This window comes from Sebastes fasciatus, chromosome 23 (genome assembly GCF_043250625.1).
Source record: "Sebastes fasciatus isolate fSebFas1 chromosome 23, fSebFas1.pri, whole genome shotgun sequence".
Lineage (NCBI taxonomy): Eukaryota > Metazoa > Chordata > Actinopteri > Perciformes > Sebastidae > Sebastes > Sebastes fasciatus.
In genome coordinates, this window is record NC_133817.1 from 4080852 (window position 1) to 4106959 (window position 26108).

The window sequence follows — 26108 nt, forward strand, 5'->3', positions numbered from 1 at the left end:
CACCGGTGTTGAATAGTCATGCAAAGAGGAATCCCTGGGTCAGAGGAACAGACATCAATTTCTACACCAACTGCAGCCTCAATATGAAGACATTTTATAAGTTCAAGTTTGCTCAAATTCTTCTGCAGAACTTTAAAAGTTCGAAACTTTAAATTAAAAGATACATCCTTAAACTCCAAGAACAGAGAACATGCTGATCATCAAAGACTGATGTTGAACGGTGAATCTGGGGGTGAATGGTTTCCCCTTCAGAAGGAAATTCTCCATCCATTTTAACATGTGATCTCTTCTGTTGTCACGGTTACAACACGGTGGCCCGTCCCTTACAACCACTGTTATCCACCTGCAAACAAGCTGTGACAGGCCTCTGTAGAAGTGTGGGGCGGAAGTCTTAACAGGAAGCTACAGCACGCTCCAGTGCAGCAAACTCCGTGGAGACTCCAGCGTAATAATAACAGTGAAATCTTTTCTCTCTTTTAACCACGACCTACTGTAGATACTCTGTCAATCGGGAATAACGCTGAAATCCTTCTGAAAGTTTCCCAGTTTTGTTTGACTTTTGAGCTGAATGTGTGTAAAGCCATAGAGGAAGACAGCGGAGGATTCAGCTGTGACTTTAGAAAAAGGTTTTCAAATAAATCCAGGAAGAGAAAGTTTGAGTGTGTGCTCCAAACTTTTTGGTTTGCTTTTAAGATTCTTACCGGTGTCAGAGTCACTACAATGGATACTACTACTACTATGTACAAATGTTCCAAAATTAGATATCAGATGTCTGTCTTATATGAATGAATAACAGAATTAAAACAAATTGCACAGTTTATTTGTAGGTGAATAAATGCTAAAACTCCTCAAGACCTGAGCCAATCTCCTGTATCTGTAACACCAGCTCAAACTCACTAAAGGTGGGCTGTTAAGGTGGACCAGCTATTCTCCTTTAAGTGACGAGCCGCTCCTCTGAGTTTTGTTATTTCACTGTATCGTATTAATGTGTTAATTTACCAAATGAGCCCGCTCCTAACACCTGTCCTTCCTGTTCCTCTCTTCTCCCCTGGCTCAGAAGCGGTGAGGGGTATCCCAGTACCCGGTGGGATGAACGGGAGCAGTATTGGTGGGACGGTTCCCACCAGCCTCAGCGGGCAGCAGCTGGCCTCTGCCATCCCCTCTCCCACCACCGGCAAGTCCTGGCGCAGCAAGTCCATGAACCTCAAACACAGCGCCACCTCGTCCATGCTGGCGAGCCCCACGCACTCCCCCGCCCTCTCACCCTCTGACGGCCTTCAGCTGCACGGCGGTGACGGATCAAAAGCAGGGTCGGCCGGCGGCGGCGGACCCCAGAGGTCCATGCTGGAGAAGTTCCGCCTGATCAACCCAAGATCGGCTTCACGAACGTCTCCGTCCGTGGCGGAGATGTCCCTGCAGGAAGAGGACGACTTGTCGGAGTACGGCGAGGACACACTGACGCCCACGGGGTCGGTGTGCAGCAGCGGCAGTAGCAGTGCTACGGCCAAGCAGATGTCCACCAAGACCACTCCGCCGTCCCTCAATGCGCCGAGCAAAGCTTCCTCACCCTCCTCTTCATTTTCAAAAGCGTCTGCCAATGGCAGCAGGTCCATGGCCTCGTCCAAAGACAAGGAGGACAAAAGCAGATCTGGGAAATCTTCTAAAGACAGCACTCCACCCAAAGACGAGCGCGAGTCATTTGCAGACCCCAACAAGAAAAGCTCCAAAATCGCCAGCCTCATCCCCAAGGGAGGGAAGCCGTCATCTGGGAAGAAAGATGTCGGCACCTCTCCGGTTTCCAGCAGCATCCCCAAGCCGGGACTTAAAGCTCCCTCCGCCGCGACGTCCAAGCCTCAGAGTCAGTCGCAGAGCCAAAGCCAGGCCGCCTTAAACAGCAGCGGCAACATGCGGGGCGGAGGCGGAGACGGGGACCGAGCCAAGCTGACGAAAGGAGGGCAGGGTGGGAGTTTCTACATCCAGCGCTCCGGTGGGGGCCAAGAAGGCAAAAGGACCAGCATGACCTCCTCCACCAGCACCTCGGCCCTGTCGGGGTCCACTGGGATGCTGGGAGGAGGAGGAGGGGGCGGAGGGGGAGCGCTTGGAGGGAACGGAGTAGTTCAGCTTCCTCAGCAGCAGCAGCACAACCACCCCAACACCGCCACTGTGGCCCCCTTCATGTACAGGTGAGACAAGTGTGTGTGTCTGTGTGTGTGTTGCAGTATCTATGTAGTCAAACTGTTTAGCTTAGTTTGCCACGTATCTAACTCCCGTTTTCAATCCAATTCCCCCTTTTTTTCCCCCCATATATAGCAGATTTTCACACTTTTTGTACCCTCCTTTTCGTTATCTTAGCTGGTTTCTGGAAATGAACAGTGTGTATAATCCCTACTGTTTCCACCCGGATGACAATAGAGCTACACCAACTGTCGTTTCCCGGCAGAAGAGACCGCTCTACGCTTGCGACAGCTCATGTTTAAGCTGCGCTCGCATGAGCATGAGGCGCCCAAAGTCGGGCCTTGCTCGATGCGACAAAAAGCCGTTGTGGCGCGGCAGCGCTGCCAATGGAAATAATGTGTTTCAGAGCGCAGTGATGTCGCGTTGTGTCTGAAAGGACCTTCAGAAGTACTAAGAGAAAGAAATACTCATACTTATGCCAGAGATTCACACGCCAAGTTCAGTCTTTCTAAGCTTCACTCAATATTTTCATGTCAGGAATATGATTTATTTTATTAACATTTTAGATTTTTTTCCGGTGAGATATTAATGAGTTCATAAAGTGAATTTGCTGTTGTAAACATTACTGTTGCTGCTCTAGAAACAGCATTTAGCCTAGTTATATTTAAAGTATATGTATACTTTTTCACACTTAAATATTTGTTGTCATATCGTTGTCGCAATATTGAACAATGTCTAGATGTTTCTCATATCCTCCATAGCCTAAAGTTGACTCTGTTTCTCAAAGTCCTACCTGCACACATCCAGCCACACATCCAGTATATATTCCTGGAGCACTCCCAGTGATCAGCTGGCGTTCCCCACTGTTCTTCTTGCTCTCGCCTCCACATCTCGTCACAGTCATTACAGAACAAATTAACATCCCCTGCCTGACGCTTGCCAAAGCCTATTATTTAACTGTCTGGGCTTCATCTTTGATGTGAGCATCCAGACATCGGCGGCGTTCGGGAACCCTCTCCTCCTCTCACCATTCAACCGGTGTTGTTTTTTGATGCATGCAGCTGGCGCGTGGTTCCCTGGCACTGCAGACCATCAGAGGTGCAGGAAGTGAGGTAAATCTGCCCAGCAGGGCCGGTTTTCTCTTACAACAGCAGAGGTAATCCAGGGGGGAAAAAAAACCGGAAGAGCCGCCAAAGTCTCTGGGATGCCTTTGTGCTCGGAGAGAAAGAGAGTTAGGAATCCCATTAAACAAGACTTAATCCTTCACCCCTTCTCTCCCTCTCCCGTCTCGCTCCTCCGTTGTGCACAGTCAGCTCTGCCACACTGAGCTGCGCCTTCTTTTGAGCATTAGCATTACTTTAATCCCACACATTTAGCAAGTTAAAACTGCCGCGACTATCAGCCCTGGGCCGATAGTGGGTGATAGTCAGCTGTGAAGAAGGAGGAACCAGAACTGAAACTGTAAAAGCACAGACGGCCCACTCGGTGAGCAGAAAGTAAACATTGAGTGGAGAAAGACGTGGACCATCTGTGAAGTCCCCCCACAGGGTTCTGAAGGAGCATTTTGAAGCGTGGACTTGAGTTTACCACTTGCTGCCATATTTGTCAGTAATTGGGGCTAGAAGTTCAAAATGTTGCCGCAGCTCCAGCTGTTCAGATACAAACCTCTCGCTGATTCTTCATCAAATAACACATTAGCTGTTACGAGAGTCGGCGAACCAATTTACAATTTGCATTTGGAGAGAGAAGCTGGAGGTTTCCTTACTCACTCCAGTACAGTTTAAGTTTCTAGCGGCCATTAGACACCAAATATTAACAATAATCTCTGATTATTGATATTTCAAAATCTGACGTAGATGACCAGCAGAGTAAATGCACAGTCGGGATGTTAGAGGCTTTACTCTCTCTGCTAATGTTAAAGGGACTATTTGTAACTTTCAGAAATCCTATGGTCAGCTAAAACCACAATATCACTCTATATTTCAGCTGCTTGGCAGTAATGTTAGCTGACCAGACGAAGGTCTCTCCATGAACATGATTTAGATCTGATCCTAGTGTTGGCTTTTCCTGCCTCAGCGCAGGCTGAGACAGCGGGGCGGGTGCCGGTGTCTTCCTGCTCTCTCCGCCCGCAACCGGAGAGAGCAGGAAGACACCGGCACCCGGTCGGTAACGAGAAGACAACGTAACTCGTTGCAGAGCTCCGTTACTTCACAAGACACGGGAAACCTCTGTTGGTCTGGAGGAGCTGCAGCAGTTATTTCTGCACAAACGTCCCCTGTACATTCACTAGATATTCTCAGAACTAAACTAACTCTTCTGCAGTGTGGAGTTAGCGCGTGTTCACGTCTAGAGGTGAACGCGCCTGAGTGAAGGCAAGCAGGCAGAGAGCGGCTGCACGCGAACGCGCATATGCAAGCGCGCATGTGTCCCGACCCGGTACATTTATACGCTTAAAAAGTTACAAACAGTCCCTTTAGTGAACTTACACCAGACGACTTTTCAAGCTGTCGCAGGTATTTTTCCATTGTCGGAATAATATGAATAATAAATAATATGTCTGGAGAGTTTTGGTAGAGTTGCGGCGCGCTCCCGTGATCTCGATCGTTTAGTGTAATTTCGAGGGCTGCAGCAAACTCTGTCCACTTCTTTGTCAACAGTTTTTCTTTTCAGTTTTTCATCATCTCAAAAGGAATCCAGTTGTAGTCTTGTAAATAGTGACCCTGCAAGATCCCCAGTCTTCACAAAATATCATAGTCTGTGACTAAAAGCTCTGACTGAAGACACATCGTATAGAGAACCTTTATATAATAATAGTCGTCATTGTTGGCGCACTGCTCTCTCCACTGGACCAAAGAGCGTATGAATCCGCTGGTTATGTTAGCACCTTGTTCTTGCCTTTGAGGTAGAGTGCAGATTCATTGTCCTTCTACCTTTTATTTTCTGTGCCAAGATTTTTCCTCATGAGCATATTCCTGTAGCCTCCATCATCGTCCTCCTCCTCTCTCGCTAGACATCTTCTTCCCCGCCAGCAGGCCTCGCCCAGCATGCAGACAGTAAGCGTAAAGGCCCCCCGCTGTGCTGCAATTTACCATCATTTTCAGCCCAATTAGGCATCTTTGTCTTTGTTCACTTTCTCTTCCACGCCCACTCCTCCAGAGGGGCTGCAGAACTTTGGTGCAGTTAGTGTGCAGGATTGATTGGTGTTCCCTCCCCACTCTCTCTCTCTCTTAGCTGTCCATGGTGTCTGATGATTACGGGGGTTTTGGGGAGGGGAGGGTTCAGCGCAGTTGGCGCCGGTGCCACTTCATGTGGCTGTGGAGGCCGATGCGTGAGCCACACACTCGCCCGCAGATGGGGCGAGGGAGCCCAGATGTTGGGGTAATGCCGGCTGCCCGCTGGTGTCGTTGGACACGCCTTTCGGTCCTCCTCTGTTGAGTGATGTGATGTATTTGTTCGGCCGCTCTGGCACAGGTGTACCTACCAGGCTGACCTACTGAGTGCCAGATGTTCTAGATAGGTTGGGTTTATGTTGCAGCGCTTGAGGAGTTCTTTAGTATAGTCCTTATAGCGCCTCTTTTGTCCGCCAGCAGCCCGTTTTGCATCGCTGAGTTGCCCATAGAGGGCTTGGCCTGGCCTGTTTCTTAGCCACCGATGCTTCCATGCAGATGGAGTTGGTCACGGAAAGGATCTCTGTGTAAGGCATCCGATCTTCCCAAGAGAGGCCAAGGATTTTTTCGGAGGCATCGAATGTGGAAGGCCTCCAAGCTTGTGATATGCCGTCTGTATGGGGTCCATGTTGTATGGGGCACATACCGCGTTGTAAACAGCAACCCTGGTACTGATCTTTAGGTTTTTGTTTTCGAATACCCTTCTACGGAGTCGCCCAAAGGCGGATGAGGCTTTGATGATGCGACAGTTTATTCCAGTATTAAGGGAGCAGTCTGAGGAGAGTGTGGAGCCAAGATAGGTGAAGTGGTGAACTACTTTGAGTGGAACACAACCGATTTGAAAGCTAGGGGGTGAAGGAGGTTGAGCCATAACTTCATTTTTTTTAACGTTGACCCTATTTTCATTCGTTACACGTTAAAAACAGGCATTATCTGAATCTTATCAGTGAAGTTACCCTTCCTTTTAAAAGCAGCAACATCATTTTTTAGTAAATAATAATTTGTTACCTTTCCGCCATATATCTGCTTTCTTATTTTAAACCCAGCAGTATAGTGTATATCTTTGCCTCTGTGTTTTTTGTGAATCTACTGAGGTGAGCTGAGGGAAACTTGCAGGCAGAAAAAAGAAAAAAGCTCTTTCACACGAGCTGAAGTCACAGGCTGATGCTGTTGTCGCAATTTTTATCTGCAGCTCTGCAGGTGGTGGTGCTCCCTGGAGTGTGTGTGTTTGTGTGTGTGTGTGTGTGTATGGGAGTGGATGAATACTATACAGTAGCTAGTGTGTTTCTGTATGAAAGCTTCACTGTGTGTATTTCAGGATTTTCACGTGTACATGGCTGAAAGTGTTAGTTTGCTTTTCATCGTGTGTGTTGCTGTGTGAGCATCATCTGTCAGCGTGTTTATCTGTGTCTGTTTCTGACTGTTTGTACATACGTGGTTTCCTCTATGTTCGCCGTGCACGTGCGTGCGTGCGTAGGACTGTTATCTCGCGAAGTGTGTTGGACTCGATCCTTGTTTCTTCAGATCAGCAAACAAACAGCGGAGCGAGATGCAGCTCAGGGCTGAGGAGGAGAGGCAGTCGCACACAAACATATTTCACACACACACACACACTCTGAAGCACTCACAGAAAACAGCTCATCGGAGACCGCCTCCCTTTAGAGGTGTCCATCTGTTGCTCATGTGACGTAGACTAAAAACGGACTCAGGAATCCAAACTCTTTTCTTGTTGAACATGGCAGAAACACAGAAAACAGACTGGATGCAGAAGAGAGAGCATTCTGGCTGATGCTTTTCTAACCCTTCAACTCCAGCTGTACAAACACTGCACCATTTCATACACTCCACAGACCGTAATATGTTTATGTGGTGCTACATTTTTAATGTGATAATAGTTTTTTTTATGCCATACTAAACCAAATGGTGCTAATGAGACAATCTAACAACTTAAACTTTATTAGAATCATCATATACATACAGGTACATACATCAAATTTGACCTTTAGCATCCAGGGAGCAACTTGGGGTTCAGTGTTTTGCTCAAGGACACTTCGACATACAGACAATAGGAACCGGGGATCGAACCGCAAACCTTGAGGTTAAATGACGACCTGCTCTACCCACTGAGTAACAGCCACCAAACAAGCACAAGAACCATATCAGATAACTAATGTTAGCACTTTTAATGCGTGTGCCAAATATGATTCATTTGCAAGCATCTCTACACTGTCGAATACAGCTTCGTTTTTCATGGCGAATAATGGTTGCCATAGCAATGGCGTCCCACGAAAACTCAAAAGCTTTGCAGTGTTGCATCATTGAAGTCTTAACATTTCACTGACCAAATTTGAGGTAGATCTGGTTAACCTGCTGAGAGTAGCAAGCCAAAGTATAGCGACCGTAACTTCCTGTTGCCGCAAGGTGGCGCTATGAAAATGGCCTGTAGATGTCTTCAGGCTTGGACCCTCATCAAATGTGTGAAATTTCGTTGCATTGTCTGACAGTGAATGAATGAACGTGACACCGGAGAAGCTCTCACCACTTCCAGTAAAAAAACTCTCCTTTTGAAATGAAAGTAGTGTCTGTGGTCGAGATATCTCAGCCCGTCTTCGTAAGTGCTGTGTTTTATATATATATTCTCTGCTGCCCTCAGGACGTTCTCAGAAAACGACTGCACCATGATGGCCCCAGCGGACCCCTGCCTCAGCCCCACCAAGGGAGAGCTGGTCTACAGCAAGACAGCCAAACAGTGCCTGGAGGAGATATCAGGTACAGCAGGGTCAACAACACACACGCTGAGGAGCTCTGCATGTATGATACTCCTCTGTGTGGGTGTGTGAATGTGTAAATGCCGTGTGCGTCAACATTTATCTCATGTAATATTGGTCATATATAGTCGGGATTTAACCTTCATCTGCTGTTAAGCATCTATATTTAACGAACGTTGACCTGCTGCGTTGCTGCTCTGGATGTGAGAGGAAATGTTTAGATGATTCATTTACACTCTTCAGGAAATAGAACGGTTCAGTTTACATTAAGACTGTTGTGTTACATTATGGATTAGCTGCTCTACCTAGCATTTGAGTGAGAGTAGGCTGCACTCTCTCTGAAATGACCTGTGATTTATTAAAGGCTGAAAACAGAGCCATGAGGAGGTGCAGAAGTCTCTCAAAACACTTGAATTACAACATGCTGAAAGGTTATTATAGAATTTTTGCCCAATGATGCCAACAAAGTGTTGCCTACTGAAGCTTTAATGCAGGGTAGTTAAAGGGCAGCTGCAGGATGGGAGACTTTTTGAAGGCTGCTGCTCTGGATAGCACAATCCACTGATGTCATGCAAGCTGGTGTGTTTTTGGTGTGTGTGTGTGTGTGTGTGTGTGTTTACTGGGGGGATCCCTGTTCCTCGCTGGTTTCATGTAGCGAAGGGAAAAGGTCAGCGCTGACAGACGGACACGGGGAGCATCTGCAGCTCTTTGTTTACGTCCCCGCAGGCCGCCGTCATGTGTTTACGAGCCCCGCTCTGCATCACGACCGGCCACATGACAGACCATCGTCAGTACGTACACAGCATTTATTGTTTTCAGCCTCAGCAGAGGGATTTGAAAAAGGGTTACTCGGCATTTGATGGATAGTTTTTTGATCCAAAGCTCCTCGAGTGCCGAGACATGTCCAGATGGAGGACTGGATGGACTGCACACATAAACTACAGCAGAGCATGACAACTGGCTATAGGGAGGAGTCTTAAGCCTTGATTGATTCAATAAAGGTGGAGGTTTTGAGGAAAAGTTGCTTAAACACTAGGTTTACGATCCGATATCGATTCATTAAATCCAGAGATCAATCTTTTATTATGTGCCTTTTTTCCCATGGGTGCGTGAAGCTTTAAACCGACTAGCCAACCTCAGTAGAATCGAAACATGCCGGGCAACTTCAGCGCTAATTTCGTCTCTGCTTCGATCGCTTCGAACAGCTGATAAACATCTGGATGGCAAGTCATAGTCAAGTCAGCACACTGACACACTGACAGATGTTGTTGCCTGTTGGGCTGCAGTTTGTCATGTTATGATTTGAGCATATTGTTTTATGCTAAATGCAGTACCTGTGAGGGTTTCTGGACAATATCTGTCATTGTTTTGTGTTTCTAAATGATTTCCAATAGTAAATATATACATACATTTGCATAAAGCAGCATATTTACCCACTCCCATGTTGATAAGAGGATTAAATACTTGATAAATCTCCCTTTAAGGTACATTTTGAACAGATAAAAAATGTGTGATTAATTTGCGATTAATCTTGAAACCAGAGCGGCAGATTAGTTGACTAATCGACCGAGAGGTGGCAGCCCCAGTTCTCTGAAAACCTTGTTAACATCCAAGCTATATTGGTATTGTAACTGAAATATCCCTGATCAAATAGATATCGAATCAAATCGGAAATCGAATCTGCACCTTGTGAATCGAATCCCAGATAGCCAGCCTTAGCAACCACTCAGAAACAAAAGCCTGCTGAAATGAAATGGTACTGTTTGTTTGCAAAGCCTGCAGTGCAAACGTCTTTATTGTATTTTAATTACAGTCAGTGGACATCTGCGCAATTGAGCTTCTGCAGCTGAGAGGTCAGGGCTCAGGAACATTTGGCCATTTTAAAGGAGTTTCTAACCACGATCTTAAATTCCTGACAAGGAGATGGATGAGAGGTTAAAGCAGTCACAACACCAACCGCTGTTTTAATTGCATCTTGCCTTTTGCAAATGAAGACTTCAGTGTCACAACTCCGTGCGTCCCATTTGACATTAAAGATCGCTGCGTTGCCTGACATTCGTTCGCCAATATCTACTGTATATGTGTCTGTTCTAAGCACAAGTTCAGAACATGACACTCTTTAAATGGTGGATTTCTTGATTTGGAATAACCATCCTTATAATAAGAGAAATAATAGAGGTCAACATGGATGATGAATCAAACCAGCAGTTAAAAAAAAATAACATGTCAAGTTCAAAGTGAAGCCAGAAAGACTTTAAGCTCCTACAAAGCGCAGCATGCACAAACAACAGCGCGTGATTACAGGTTTCGGGGATGTCAGGTCAGCGCTGACATTCCAGACATTTTGCTTTCGGTCGCGGCTTTTCCGAAGCCCGTCATTTGAAGGATGGAATTAGACTGCAGCGCCGGCCGTTGCCTTTGTTCGGGGGTCCATTTCAAACACTTGCTTCTTTGTCGTCACACGTTTCATGGTCGTTTCACATCCTCTGCTTTTCACCGACTCTTTCTCCACAGAAGGGGAGGAATGAGTGTATGCGTACAGCAGTAAACACCACATGACAAGCCCAGTCGTTTCAGAGACCGTCTCTTTATCCACATGTTGATTTTAAGCTTTTGTGAAATGATTTGTAGACAAGGAATGTAAAAACAGCTGAGGGGAATCTCACTCGTGATTTGATTGATTTTTATCTCTCTGCTGTCAATCGATTAAAATCACATATTCACATATTCTTTTATTAGTCCAAATATACCGTATACAAGTCAAAACTCCTTAAAAACAAAACTATATGAAGGAATAGTTCACTCAAAACACCTGCTTTTCTATTGAAAAGGCGTTATGGAGAGCGGAGCGACCAAAAAAAAGAAAGAATATCGGTGCAAACGGACTTCGACGGAGTCCGAACGAAAGACAGCATACAGCAAAAGGTTATAACCTCCTGCGCAGCATTACCCAACTGTCATGTATCTATCCTTGGGCTCATTGAAACATAACTATTTTTGCTGAAAAAAGCCTACAAGTGAAGGAATTTGTGTGCACCACAAAGTCCTTTACTGGAAATGCATTGTCTTGCAATAGTCTAGGCAAAATATTTGTTCTAGTTAGTTCGCTGTCTTTCGTTCGGCCTCCGTCAAAGTACGTTTGCATGTGCTTTCATTTTTCAGTCGCTACGCTTACACCATTGCATGCATTTTCTAGTTTCATATAATACCAGTATCTTCACTCTAGCTTTAAAACTGAGCCCGCAACAACCTCCGAAATATTGATTGCGTTAAAGAAATTAGTGGCGTTAAAACGAATTTGCGTTAACGCGTTATTATCGCGTTAAAATTGTGTATAGCTGCTGACTAATATGTAGATGAGTCGCTTACAGTGTAAACAAACAATTAGGAAAACCTTCATTAGGGTTTCTGAGGCAACTGTCCTTACTTGCTGTCGGTAACGAGGATGAAAGAATGTGTGGAAGACAGCTGTGACTAATAGCGACAGGGCTAATAAAGCTTGCACTGATTGATGGGGATATGTTGGTTCTGTGGTCTCATTGTTGATCCGTGATAAGCTGTGGGCTCGCTCCTCAAGATAGCATTTAATTAAGTCGGCCGGCCGGTTGGTGCGGCGGGGGGGGGGGCTCTGAGCTTACAGGTGCTGCTGTCCAAACAACTCACTGTCACACTGCGAGGGAAAAGATGGAGAGGGTGAAGGATAGTGTGAGGGAGGGAGGGGAGAGATAGGAAGAGGAGGGCAGAAAGTGAGAGAATGAGAGGGATTAAGAGAAAGAGAGGGTGATAAGCACAGAGAAGGAGGGTTGAGAGACAGAGAGAGAGAGAGAGAGAGAGAGTACCGCAGGCTGAATGCAGGAATGAACAAGCAGACAGAGAGCCGGCTTCACCGCCCGTTCATTCTCCGCTGTGAGGAGAGAGCGACTGTCAGAGGGGAGGCAGGAGGAGTGTGGCGGCGAGGTGGTAATTAAAGGAGAGACAGAAGGCGGAGGGGAGAGAGATAAGAGTGAATGAAAAGAGACTGTCGTTTAATAGGAGGGGAAAGATAAAAGTGCGGAGCGCAGGAAGGGAGAGAGGACGTGTCGGTGGCGAGGGGAAGGGAGATGTGGCGACTCGTTCATCCACGCCCCTGACTGTGGTGGAGGAAGGAGCCGAGAGGACAGGAGACAAGGAGTGGAAGAAACAAGTGTTTGTCTCACCGTGAGCATGGACTGGCTCCAGGATGGATCCGGATTCCACCTACGTGCCTGAGAGGGAGGTTTCCTCTCCGATCTGCTCGCTTTCCCTGCAGCCCTCCGAAGCCTGGACCTCAGTCGGGGGAGGCGTGGGACGTGGGGACACATCTCTCCGTCCCCCGTCCCTCCATCTGCTCTCCCAGCAGTGACAGTGCAGCCAAGATGTGAAACAGAGAGCTATCGCACAGGTAGATCCGCTTGCATGCCTAGTTTCACTCACTGAAGGTAAGCCAGGAAAAAAACCGGAGTGTGAGCAGAGATGAAGAGAGGAGCAGAGTTCTCGGTGTATCAGGGAGGCAGCCCGGCTCGCCGGCCTCCCCAGCCTCTCCCCGACAACCTCAACCTGCGGATCAAGCAGCGCTCGCTCACAAACCTGACCCTGCTCAGCGACGGCGAGCAACGGGTGTACTCCTTCGAGCTCGACGAGTCACCGCCTCGTCTCTCGCAACCTCAGAACTCTTCGCAGCGGGCGGGAGGCAGCCTGCAGGGGAGCCCCAGGAAGGAGGTGGTCGCTAGGGGGGGAGGCTCACGGGGCACCCGGACCAGATCCCTGTCGCTCTCCCTCACCAAGGTGCTCTCCCAGTCGGAGCACTCCCTCATCCCGGTGCCTTGGCGGTGCACGGGAGGAGGTGGGCGGCCGCAAAGGGCATCGTACGGCGGCCACCCGCGGGCCGAGCCGGCGCGGGCGTCCATCGAGGCCGGGGGGACCGACGAAGAGGGCAGCAGCGGGCGTTCGGACGAGGAGCCGGCAGCGGAAAGGGGCGGCGGGAAGCGGGTAGGCAGGGAGAAGGACGGCGGGTACTGGGCGGAGGAGGAGGTGTCAGGGGGAGGTCCTCGCGAGGGGACGGCTCAGCTGGACAAAGAGGTCATCCTCACCATGCTGGGCGACCTGGAGCAGGTGCTGCACACACAACCTCGCCCACGTAAGTCCAGGAAATGAGCATGAATGTGGAAGTCGTTACATACTATAGACACAAAGAATACATTCCTCCGACACGAACACAGGATTACTGTGACAGATTGGAAACTTTGTACAGGAAGAGAAAGAACTCGTGAAGTTTTGGTTTAAAAATGCAGACTTGACCAGAATATAAGAACGTCAAAGCAGAACAAGCTGGTTATGTTCTTAATCCTCACGATGGGGAAACCTATTTCTCAGGGCACACTATTAGCATTTTAAGACATTATTTGAAAGGAATTTGTGAGACGAGGCTGTAAAGGCTCACACGCCCACCCCTTGTGCAATTCATACGCACACACACACACACACTCAATGCACCCACAAGGTTTACTCCAGCAGCTGTAGTTTGAATTCAAAGACGCGGGCAGATAAAAAGACCCACTTCACATATAAAAACTACGGCTGTCGAAGTGAACGCGATAATAAGGCGTTAGAACTCCACAAATTTCTTTAACGAAACTTGTATTTTTGATGTTGTAGCGGCTCAGTTTTAAAGCTAGACTGAAGATAATGGTATCATATGAAACTAGAAAACTTAAGGGAAACCTAAGGGAACGCGGAGGAGGCTTATCGGTGGTGGATGGAAAGCTTTCATTCGTATTATCTTTTGCTGAGTTTCTCGAAATACAGTTAAAATTTGCGGTACATTTGGATGGAAAACGGTCGCCAGAGAAAAAGGTTGGCATTGTAAGTTTCTGCAAAACACAGGATATGTTGAATGGCGACGTCTCTAAACCAAAAACAGGTTTTATAAATACTAGGGCTGTCAAAGTTAACGCCATAATGCGCACATTTCTTTAACACATTAACGCAACTTGTGATTTTTAGGTTGTAGCGGACTCAGTTTTAAAGCTAGAGTGAAGATACTGGTATCATGTGAAACTAGAAAACCTAAGGAATCCATTGGTACCAACCATACCAATGGTACCAACCATTGGTACCAACCATACCAATGGTACCAACCAATGGTACCAACCATTGGAACCAACCATACCAATGGTTGGTACCAATGGATTCCTTCTCGACATATTAGTTTGTCGAAAAGGAGGCTAAATAACGCTCCAAACTTGCGCTAAATTTTGGCGAGGAAAAAACGTCATGGGGGTCCCTTGACCTCTGACCTCCAGATATGTGAATGAAAATAGGTTCTAGGGGTACCCACGAGTCTCCCCTTTACAGACATGCCACTTTATGATAATCACATACATACATTTGCATAAAGCAGCATATTTGCCCACTCCCATGTTGATAAGAGTATTAAATACTTGACATATCTCCCTTTAAAGGTACATTTTGAACGGATAATAAATGTGTGATTAACCGCAATTAAACATTTGAATCGATTGACTGCCCTAGTTTGAATTCATGGACACAGGCAGATGAAAAGATCCCCTTTTAAATAAGAACATCCTTTTCATCACTTGCATCCGTCACAGTCTGCAAATGAGGCTCTCTGTTGCGAGTGCAGCATTGTTAAGTGCTATACTGTGAGTTTAGCAGCCAGAGTCTAACCCATACCTACAGGTACATCGCCATACCTCGACAGCAGCTCCATTAACATCCAGCCTGCCACGGAGTCTGATTTGTGCTTCTGCAATGAGCTTCCATGTACCAACCTGGCTTTGATGTGAGAGAGAATATTGAGATGGACTTTTTTTTTTTTGCATATTTTATTGCGACTCTACAGAAAGTAAAATGCGCAGCACAGCGAGGGTGAGCTTTGGCAGATTTCCTTTAAGCGGGTTGAGGCATGATGCAGCATAAAGAAGGAATACCTTGAGATATACAGTAGATGATGGAAAAATCAACACCTGCACCCCCTGATGGAGCACAGCTTTTATTACTTACACCTCCCTCACCGCCTGTGAGTCACACAGCCAACGTGATCAATAGCTTATTATTACACCTCCCTGTGTGTGTGTGTGTGCTTATCTGCACTCTGTTCATGCATACGGGTGCTTTTTTTTTTTCTTTCGTACATGCAAGTGTGTTCCTACTAGGGCTGTCAATCGATTTACATATTTAATGCATATATTTATTATTGGAAATTAACAACACAAAACAATGACAGATATTGATCCACAAACCCTCTCAGGTACTGCATTTAGCATAACAAATGAGCTCAAATCATAACATGGCAAACTGCAGCCCAACAGGCAACAACAGCTGTCAGTGTGTCAGTGAGCTGACTTGACTATGACTTGCCCCAAACTGCATGTGATTATCATAAAGTGGGCATGTCTGTAAAGGGGAGACTCGTGGGTACCCATAGAACCCATTTACATTCACATATCTGGAGGTCAGAGGTCAAGGGACCCCTTTGAAAATGGCAATGCCAGTTTTTCCTCGTCACAATTTAGTGTAAGTTTGGAGCGTTATTTAACCTCCTTCACGATAAGCTAGTATGACATGGTTGGTACTGATGGGTTCTTTCGGGTTTTTAGTTTCATATGATGCCAGTATCTTCACTCTAGCTTTAAAACTGACCACTACAACCTCTGAAAGAGCGGCCTGTCGGATTTTTAAGAGGTTAGAGAAATTATTGGCGTTAAAACGTTTTTGCGTTATATGATTTATTGACCAATCAGTCTTTTTGGTCGGAGTCGACTAAGATTGCTTTAGTCATTAGTCATTAGTCTTTGCTTTTTTCATGCTGAATGACTGTTTTCTAAGACATTTCTCTGGTAAACACCAGATTTAAAGTACTCAGTTTTACAGATCTGTCAAATTAAATCGTCAAAATCGTATTTGTCGTGTTTTTCGACTAACAGTTCCTTTGGTCGAGGAAAACTCTAGTCAGAGATCAATCCAGAAAGCTGATATCCATCCTTAAAGAACTCGTTCACCCCGTAAAAGCTGGCTGTCAAAGTACCACCGCTGCTGTCGTGGCAGTTTGAGCCTTTTTATCCTCTGGGAGCAGTTGTCGTTGATGCGCATTAACAAGCTCTCAATTCGCTGCAATGCCTGTTAGGAAACACATTCAGCAACAGGGCCGTAAAAATTGCGTGTGGACGCATCGATCTGTGTGTGTGTGTGTGTGTGTGTGTGTGTGTGTGTGTGTGTGTGTGTGTGTGTGTGTGTGTGTGTGTGTGTGTGTGTGTGTGTGTGTGTGTGTGTGTGTGTGTTGGCATGCATTTGTATAATTAGATGACAGGGATGGTACCCTAATAGTATTCAGCTAGAGCGAGGGGCATCAGCACCGGCTCACATGCATTATTGAAAGAGAGGGGGAGAGAGAGCTGGCACTAAAGCACCCACTGCTACAGTGTGTGTGTGTCTGTGTGTGTGTGTGTGTGTAAATGTGTCAGCCCCAAATTGCATTTGCATTGCGATGCGTCAAGTTTATCTCCAACAGCGTTTGTTCTACACACCGTATGTGTGTGTGTGTGTGTGTGTGCGTGTGTGTGTGTGTGTGTGTGTGTGTACCTCCTCTCCCTCCGTGCCCTTTTCGATCGTCCCCACAGACTCAGTTTGGCTGCTTCTCAGCCTCACCGACCACGGCCAAGAGCCGGACAGCGGCGTGAATCCAAATGAACGCTTTGTGGCTTCTCACCTCTGTGTAGTGTTGGAAAGTGTATCAGCAGACACTGCATCGGGATGTTAGGTGCCAGTGATTTAGCACCTTTAGCTACTCCCCTTGATCCGCAAAAAGGGTGCTGAGCTGGTAAATTGCTTATAGGTATTGTGTTTTGGACCGAGTGTTCTAATTCAAAGGGGCTCCAATGTGTGAGTGTGCAGGTGTTTGTCTATATGTCCGACAATTAAATGAACATGAACGACTGCAATATTGATGTTCGGTTGAATGGAACCCCGGAGCGTTTACCCTCTCGGTGCGGTTCGTTTGGGCAGGTGTGAACACGGCAATCGCACTCGGGTGCGGTACAGTTCGGTACGCTTCGTTTGTCGACCCCGACCTCGATCCGGCCCAACTGGAGAAATCATTGCGCCTTTTTGGATTAAACCAGATCCGGTAGCGAGCTGCGCTGTGCATGTCAACACCAGACAACATTACTACAAAAGAGCCAACGCTTGCCCTCACTATGAGCCGATGAGCATGTCACAGTTTAGGAGGGTTGATGCACGCCTCCTCCTCCGTCCTCCGTACGTCTTGATATGTGACTCCAGTGCATCAATACATTGTTTTCCAGTCGCAGCCGCGCCTCATTTTCAAACTGTATCGTTTGCCTTGAGGGAAAAATTGCTACGAGGTTAAAAAAAAAAAAAGATGACCAGGGCCGATATCAAGCCGCGCAGTTGTGTTTTTATGCAAATAACCACCATAGATAACAATAACAAGGTAAAAGGATAACATTTAGAATTTCTTTGGGTTGTAATTTAGCACAAGATGGAAGTGAAACCAGCGCTCCGTTTATTTAAATGTGAAACTTGCTGCCGCTGCTCCTAAACTATGGAACAAGTTACCCCCTGATAAACACGCTATCACTGACCTAGTACTTTTAAAATCTAAACTCAATACTGTTTTATTTAGATTTGCTTTTAATACCTAGTAGCGCGGTGATATTTTCCTGCAATAAAAATATTTTGTCCCTATAATCGTGATGAATAATCCTGATCTCAATATTGATCCAAATAATCCCGATCACCACTTTGGCTGTAAACGTGCAGCCCCCAGTGTGGGATGCAGTAGCGCTGCCGACCAGCCGGCCTCTCCTCCACGGTGCAGAGGAGAGACCTCTGCTCTGCCGTTCCGCAGTGAATTGCTCACAATAAAGCATAAATGCACACACACGCCTCCGGCTGCTTCTCAATGTTGCATGAAGTGTCCGTTCGCGACGGCGACTCCAGGGCCAGATCTCCTCGTGTCACTTTTATAATGGGATTGTAATTGGATCTTCCTGGAAAGAGGAGGAGAGGAAAGGAGCAGGGAAGAAAGAGAATTAGAGAAAATATCAAGATAACAGTGATGCTTTGAGTTTGTGGATGCAGAGAAACACATCTCCAAATAAGGGTCTTGGACTGGAGCTGCAACCTACTGGAAAAAATGACAGCATCACTCTGGGCTTCAAAGGAGAGTCTTCTTCTCTCAGCGTTGTTTCAGATGTGTCCCATCCTGACAGGAATAAACTCAGGGCCCAGAAGCTTCCGTGCATCGGCCGTGAACACAGTTTTGTCACTGTGATTGTGTGTATTCCTTTCTCTTGTAAGTTTTAGATCATATGTGGCTCATCCATTTCTGATTTCTGGCCCCAGAGTGAACACCTGATATGGGGTCAGAGGTTAAGAGCATGTGGCACCGCTTCGACCTCTCACAACCTCCGGTCTGTTTGCTCTGCAAAGACGAAACATGACCTCAATTATACCCGACTGTGAGGTCATTACGCGGTATACGAAACGGTATAATTGAGGTCATGTCTTGACTTAATTTTTGGAAGAATATTTTTTTGAAAGCAGACAGTGTAGTGTTTGGATCTTGAAGTCTTGAAACAATGTGACTAAGGCCCTGTTCAGACCTGGTATTAACATGCATCCTCAGTGATCGGATCACAAGTGGACAGCTTTAAGTACGTCTGTTCACACCTGGCATTAAAATGCGTCTGAGAATGAGTGATCACTTGTGATCCGATCTCACTTCCCCGCTCTATATGCAAATAAACACGCAGTAAACACACGGCTAATACAGCAGCCGTTGTGACGTAATATTACATGAATGTCAGTTGTAATAGCCTACATATTCGTGAATTCTGGTATATTGTATTAACATCAAAATAAAGGTTATTGTACCGGCGGTCCCTGGGTACCTCCGTGCCGCCGGCACCGCTGCCTTTTCCAGGAAACAGCGGGGCACATGGCTCCAGCGGGCGGTTCGAGTGTCAACTCCGCGCAAAGTAGCGGAAGAAAAACACCGACACATCTCCCATAGCATGATAAAAATGCACTTGGCGTGCCTAGTCTGATAGTCTGTAGATATGTAGCCTATAAACAAGATATATTTTAATAAAATACAGTTGTGAATGTGGTCTTAAAGATCCGATCTCAATGCATCTTGAGTGTGTTCACACCTGTACTTAAAGCTGTCCACTTGTGATCGGATCACTGAGGACGCATGTTAATACCATATGTGAACAGGGCCTTAGAGACAATGTTAACCGGTCAGTACTGAATCCTGTCATTGGCGGCAAGTGAAAACTTATGAATCTCTCATCCTATCTGCTACTGTTGCTGGCTTCCTGTCGCTTCATTTTCAGCTCCTAGCAGTGTCCTGTTAGTCTGTTTAAATGAAATCATTTCTTTCCAGTATGTGTTAAAAGATAGGAATGAATTGTATACAGCCTGTGCGTTTTTGCTGGACAATTTATCCGAATGCCATGAGGTCAACTCTCTAGTTATCCAGGGAAAACTGGCAGAGCTTTTTTCTGCTTATTTTCAACACCGACCTGCTTCATAATCCCGCATATAAACACCTCGACAGTTTTCCTCCCCCTGGCATTGAGCTGCGCCACAGGAGTCGCTGGAGGCCTTTTTCAAACCTCCACTGCTCCCATCTGTCCCCATTTGTCCCCTGTAATCACAGTAGCTTGCTCTCAGTACGTCTGCACAGAGCAGCTGAAACCAGCACGTAGTGACAGAGCACAGCTTCTCACACTCGTCTCACCATCGCACAGCGTTGTCGTCTCCAGATCCGCTGGGCTCATTTCATCTCTCGCCGTGGAGGCTTCTGAAAGCACCTTTAAAACCGGAGAGCAGTGTGACCGCCATCCACTCTGCGTCTCATGCCACTCGTTAATTACCCATTCTGTGGTACCCGCCCGCGGGCGTACCGTAGGCTAGCTTGACGAGCTAACAGAGAGGCTTAATTGGAGCAGACAAGCAGATACTTTGGTGTGCGCCCACAGCTCGCAGCTCTGAAATGTTGCCCGCCCCGTGCTTATTAGCAGCTCCTTCAGAATAGGCCTGAGCAGCTCCTTCAGAACAGACCCGAGTGAAACAAGTGCTTCATCTGCAAACAAGACACTTAGAAGAACATGAAACATATGACTTTTAGCCGTACGCCGCTGCAGGGCGAGGCAGGGAGACGGTACACTGAAGTGGCAGCGTTTTCCGGATACGCCTGACAGAGAAGCACAGGAGCTCTGACAAGAGTTTTGCTTTCGCAGTGTCCCCAACTAACTGACAGAGCGCACGGTGTCATGGCATGACATTTCCTCATTGGCCTGAAGGGGAAAATGTCAGTACTGCGTAAAATAATGTATCCCCCTTTTTAGACTAAAAGAAGTGCATGTGGTGCAGCCTGACAGGCCGATTCATTTGAACGGCTTTCCCGATTGTCAACGTGGGGTTTTTAAGAGACGTGCACCCGCGCTGGCTGCCATCGGGATCGGTCATCATTCTGTTTCCCTACCGAGACGTTCAGTGACATCCAATAAAATACTGCATGTCAGATGTCCTCCTCACTTACTTACATATTGTGGGTGTGGCTGACTGCTGTGTGTGTGTGTGTGTGTGTGTGTGTGTGTGTGTGTGTGTGTGTGTGTGTGTGTGTGTGTGTGTGTGTGTGTGTGTGTGTGCGGCTCCAAACATCTCAGTAAATCATATAACATGTGTGTCTGCAGGAGAGGATCCTGAGGCGAGACGCATGAGGACGGTGAAGAACATCGCTGACCTGCGGCAGAACCTGGAAGAAACCATGTCCAGTCTACGGGGGACACAGATCAGCCACAGGTAGGCACACAGATGGTACTACCTGTTAAGCTAGAGTGAAGATACTGGTATCATATGAAACTAGAAAACCTGATGAATCCATCGGTACCAACCATGTCATACCAGCTTAGGAGGCTAAGTAACGCTCCCAGCATACGCTACATTTTGGCGAGGATAAAACTGTCATGGTCATTTTCAAAAGGGTCCCTTGACCTCTGACCTCCAGATCAGTGAATGTAAATGGGTTCTATGGGTACCCACGAGTCTCCCCTTTACAGACATGCCCACTTTATGATAATCACATGCAGTTTGGGGCAAGTCATAGTCAAGTCAGCACACTGACACACTGACAGCTGTTGTTGCCTGTTGGGCTGCAGTTTGCCATCTTATGATTTGAGCATATTGTTTTATGCTAAATGCAGTACCTGTGAGGGTTTCTGAACAATATCTGTCATTGTTTTGTGTTGTTAATTGATTTCTAATAATAAATATATACATACATTTGCATAAAGCAGCATATTTGTCCACTCCCATGTTGATAAGAGAATTAAATACGTGATAAATCTCCCTTTAAATGTGCAATTAATTGACTGTGCGATGGACAATCATGCGATTAATTGTAATTAAATATTTTAATCGACTGACAGCCTTAGTTACTAGTAATGGTAAATGACTCTGGTCTGTTTTTTTTTGTTAAGAAAAGTGATAAAACTGTAGACAATGAATTGTTTGGGATAGTTCCATGTACATAATGTATGGTGAAAGTGACAAAAGAGATTGATTCTAGTCTTGGAGATACAAGAGTATAGTTATTTCCCATCATATCTCTCGTCCAACGATTCAATCCATCAACCATCCAGTCATAAACTCACTAAACTGTCAAGCCCGTCGCTTCAGCACATGCAGCAAAATTGAGCAGTAATTCACTCCTCAAAACTACTTCATGTTCTCACAGTCAATCTGCTTCTACAGTGACATTTATTCACAAAGACAGGAGGTTTAAATGAGCTCTAACAAATCAGAATACATTTTTAAAACAATTTAAAAGTTTTAACCCAAATGACTAAGTGAATTATTCTGCACAGCCTGCATTTCGGCTGTTATGTAACTGAGACAATAACTGTAATGTAACACCTCAGATCATTTCATCTCACAAACCAAATGTAAAAAACGCTCCCATCTGCTTCTCAGGTGGTTCGTTTAATTATTTATACTTTTACTGGCACTAGATTTGTATCGCCGTGTGATATGTCTTCAAAAATCCGCCTCCCCCCCACCTGGCTCTCCGCGGGCAGCACACGACTTCACTCAGACGCTGTTTTAGAAGTAAATCAAATGCAGAGAAAACGGATTTGGGTGCCAGCGGTTATTTTAAGACACTTAAGAGACTTATGATAAAATCTAAAAATCTAAAGTTCACTTTCTGTCTGAACAATATCAGAAAAGTTTGTTTGGTTCTCCTGTGAGAAATATCTGTCTCTTTAGCTGCTAAACGCTCCACCGTGTTCACCGGCTAGTCGTTAACTGTCTGTCTGCTTTTTGGGACTGGAAAGTTAGTGTGCTGTGTTGGGCTCGTATGAAACATCTGGCTGCAGCATCTGGAAACCACTTGTTTTTTTAGGAAATTCCTGCATAGTGTACTGTACCTTTAACCTCTAAAGCACTATAGGGTGCTGGAAGGTGTGGTTCACCTAGACAGACATACCCAAAATAAATCAAGAATAGCTCCACGACTACCAGGTCTTTATGCATGATCATGGTCTCTATGGAGAGGTAAGACCTCAGAGAATTCATCCCCAGTGTAAGAAACATTGTGACTGTCGTATGTGAGACTCCCCAGCCTGCCGTGTGTCGCTCACACCCTCCAGCTGGCTGTTCACGAGGGTCTTTTGGCACAGAGAAGTACTCGTATCGGTACTCGGTATCGGCGAGTACCCAAATAAGTACTTGTACTTGTACTCGGTCTGAAAAAAAGTGGTATCGGTGCATCCCTACGTTCTGGTATAGATTCTAATGTCAAATCTGGAAAATGTAAAAGAATGAAGGAGCCTCTTTGAAATTTATTTTGCTTTCAAAATCTTCATACTGACATACAGTAATGTGCGTCAAGTCTGAAGCTGAGACATGTTTCCTCAAAATGCGTCATAGCCAAAACAAAAGCCTGTGAAGAAGACCCACACATGTCACGACCAAACCACTGAAAATAACCAGTTTCCTTTGTGATCACAGTTTCACGTCCCAGCGCTGATTATCCAAGTCAGTTTTCTTTGTGCATCCGTTGTCCTTGGAAAATAAAAGCAGCTCTGATTCTGCTACCTCTGACTCACCCGACGCAGTTTATCTCACCGATCCAACTATTAATGATGCCGTTGCCATCTTCTCCTCCACGTTGTCCTGTATTTAATTAAAGCCAGGCGTCCGCCCTTCTCCACCAGCTGGCACACATGTAATGACATTCAGGAGCTGATGGACAACCGGCACCTTTTAAAAAAGACCGTCCCATCTGTGAGCCACGGGCAACATGGACAATCTTAACAGTGTGGTGAGACGGCGGTCTCAGGCGAGGACAAAACGATAACCATTGGTTTATGTCAGCTCCCCCGGGCAGCGGCTCTCTCTGCTCCTTCCTCTGCTTCTCCCTCAGTCTATTATTTTGTGTGTTTTGCCCCATTTGCAGAGGAAGACGGTGGCCAGGCTGCAGACAGCCATGACAGATGGCAGTCTATGTGTGCGCGTGTTTGTTTTCTACTTCTTTTTCCTCAGAGGAGTCTCAGCCAGTTTCGCGATCAATACTGCGCCATTGTCTTACCACCACGTTTTAATCCAACGGGGTCTGCAGGATTGGGGGTGTGAGGTTTGTGATTGGTCCAAGACGACAAGTCTCATTCACATGCATCAGATGCAGGAGGACAGCCGGCATGAAATATGTGCAAAATGCATCATCGGGCCTCCACATTAGCATCATATACAGCGTGCGGAGGTGTGTGAGCAACCATTACATTTAATGGAGATAAAAAGGGGAAGTTGGCTCGTGAGTGTGTGCCTCTGCGGACATGTTTATATTCTCAATGTAAGGACAGCCTCAGAGTATGCATGCCAATTCTGTCCATGACAAAAAAGCCCAGCCAGACCATGCTAATCTCTCTCTCTGGAGAAGAACTGGCTGGTAATCACCGTGAAGCTTTGGAGCACCTTAAGTAATTAATCACCGTTATGCTCGAGCAGACATGACTGTCATATTCATCCCTCTGTGCTCTCTCGTTGGGATTCTCCCTCCATACCTGTTTATGCCCCCTTTTATGCTGACTGGGTGTTCAGACGTCCAGCAGGAGAAACATGGAAATGTAGTCCACTTCAACGTTAAAGGGACTCTATGTAAGAATCAGAAATTGCTTGTTAACAGTGACACCTGTGGCTGTTAAGTTAACGACAGTCAGCATTTTGTTGCGCTCGCTTATGCTCAAGGTCCCACCGTGAATCGAAGGCCCGGCCGATGTTGAGCCTAGTTTTCCTCCGACGTCGGTCACATTCCTGTTTTGCAAAACGTGCTTCACTAGATATAACAACTGAGTTGTGGTGGGGGGGCTGGTCGTTTACTGGCGTTAATGGACTCAATTTCTAACCAAATGTTAGCTATGGTTGCACACTGTTAACTCTGTAAGCGGAGCTGAAAATAAAGACACATGACGTCACATCTGTTGGGTTTTTCCCGGTATAAACGGGTTCATCACATTAAAAGCAGTCTACAGGCTGAGAGAGGAAACCCAGAAAGTTGCGTAAGGTCTCATTTCTTAGGTTCGGTCACAACCCGTTCACACACTGGCAATAAAAAACAATTTATATGTGTAAAAAGTTACATTCAGTCCCTTTAATGTTTTTTAGGGGCTGTCAAAGTTAACGCGATAATAACGTGTTAACGCAAATACATTTTAACGCCCCTAATTTAATTAACGCATTAACACAGCTTGCGATTTTTAGGTTGTAGTGGTTTCAAGATACTTGGCATCGTATGAAACTAGGAAACCTAAGGAATCCATTGGTACCAACCATGTTATACTAGCTTGTCGAGAAGGAGGCGAAATAGTGCTCCAAACTTAGACAACAATCATATGTGAATGAAAATGGGTTCTATGGGTACCCACGAGTCTGTCACGGACAGCTGTTGTTGCCTCGACTCTTAATAGTGCAACTTCATTTAACCACAGTTCCTAACTTCATTGCCACGTTAGATAAAATCTACTACTGCGGTGATGGAGCTCACTAATACCTGCTCTTTCCACCATTAGTTTTGTATCATTATGCATCGGGCCTTTCTGCTCCATAAAGACTTTGCTCCCAGAAGCTCCATGTGCATTATGAAAATTTAGATTAAAACTGACTATAAATTGCGTGCTTGCCTTTGGAGCCGGTGGCCGCTAATGTTAACGTTAAATTACCGACCCGGTTGATAAGGCTCTGTGTTGTTAAGCTGCAGTTCCCGAGGCCCTGAATCCACGTCCCTTTCTCTGTGAGCTGACCTTGCTGCTTTGATATTGCAGCCATCACAACAGCTCAGTTCACATCCGCGACATTCTTCAGTGTGTTGGGGGCCCCCGCAGACGATCTCTATTGATCAAAAAACACATTAAACCCTCCACTGTTTTTTTTTCTTTCTATCCAGACAATGAAAAATGGTATTGATTGGCATTTGAAGGGAAAAAGAGAAACAGCTCCACGCGTTAGGAAATGCAGTCATTTTCAAGGACAAACCTGGCACAGCAAACAGAGAATCTCCGCTTCTTGTATCCCTGGCTTCTGCTGCTGGGGCCTGAGGGATCCCTGTCTAGTCCCACAGGGATTCAGCCAGCGCCACATGACTTTTCCAACATAATAGCTTCACCCGGTCGGGGTTTGTTTTATTTTGTGTTTACATTTGGTACGTAGAGAATGAGGCCATCTGAATTATTCATCGCTTTCGAAGTGAGGAGATAGTCGTTGGTCCTATTGTCAGGGCTGGCTTAGGGCATATAGTTTGAAAGGGGTCCCTTGACGTCTGACCTCCAGATATGTGAACGTAAATGGGTTCTATGGGTACCCACGAGTCTCCCCTTTACAGAAATGCCCACTTTATGATAACCACTTGCAGTTTTGGGCAAGTTGCGGTGTA

General features: G+C 46.1%; 1 protein-coding gene across 16 annotated transcripts in view; it reads left to right on the forward strand.

Moving 5' to 3' along the window:
• The window catches only part of nav3 (neuron navigator 3), a 470935-nt gene that overhangs the window by 364909 nt on the left and 79918 nt on the right, over positions 1-26108 (forward strand). For 14 of the 16 annotated variants that reach the window (XM_074626295.1, XM_074626296.1, XM_074626298.1 and 11 more), the window contains 3 exons: positions 1058-2183; positions 7996-8111; positions 20875-20983. In XM_074626295.1, coding sequence (XP_074482396.1) covers positions 1058-2183; positions 7996-8111; positions 20875-20983 — 1351 coding nt within the window. Of the gene's footprint in view, positions 1-1057; positions 2184-7995; positions 8112-11840; positions 13266-20874; positions 20984-26108 lie in introns of those variants that run through there. The other 2 variants (XM_074626303.1, XM_074626302.1) reach the window with 2 other exon arrangements.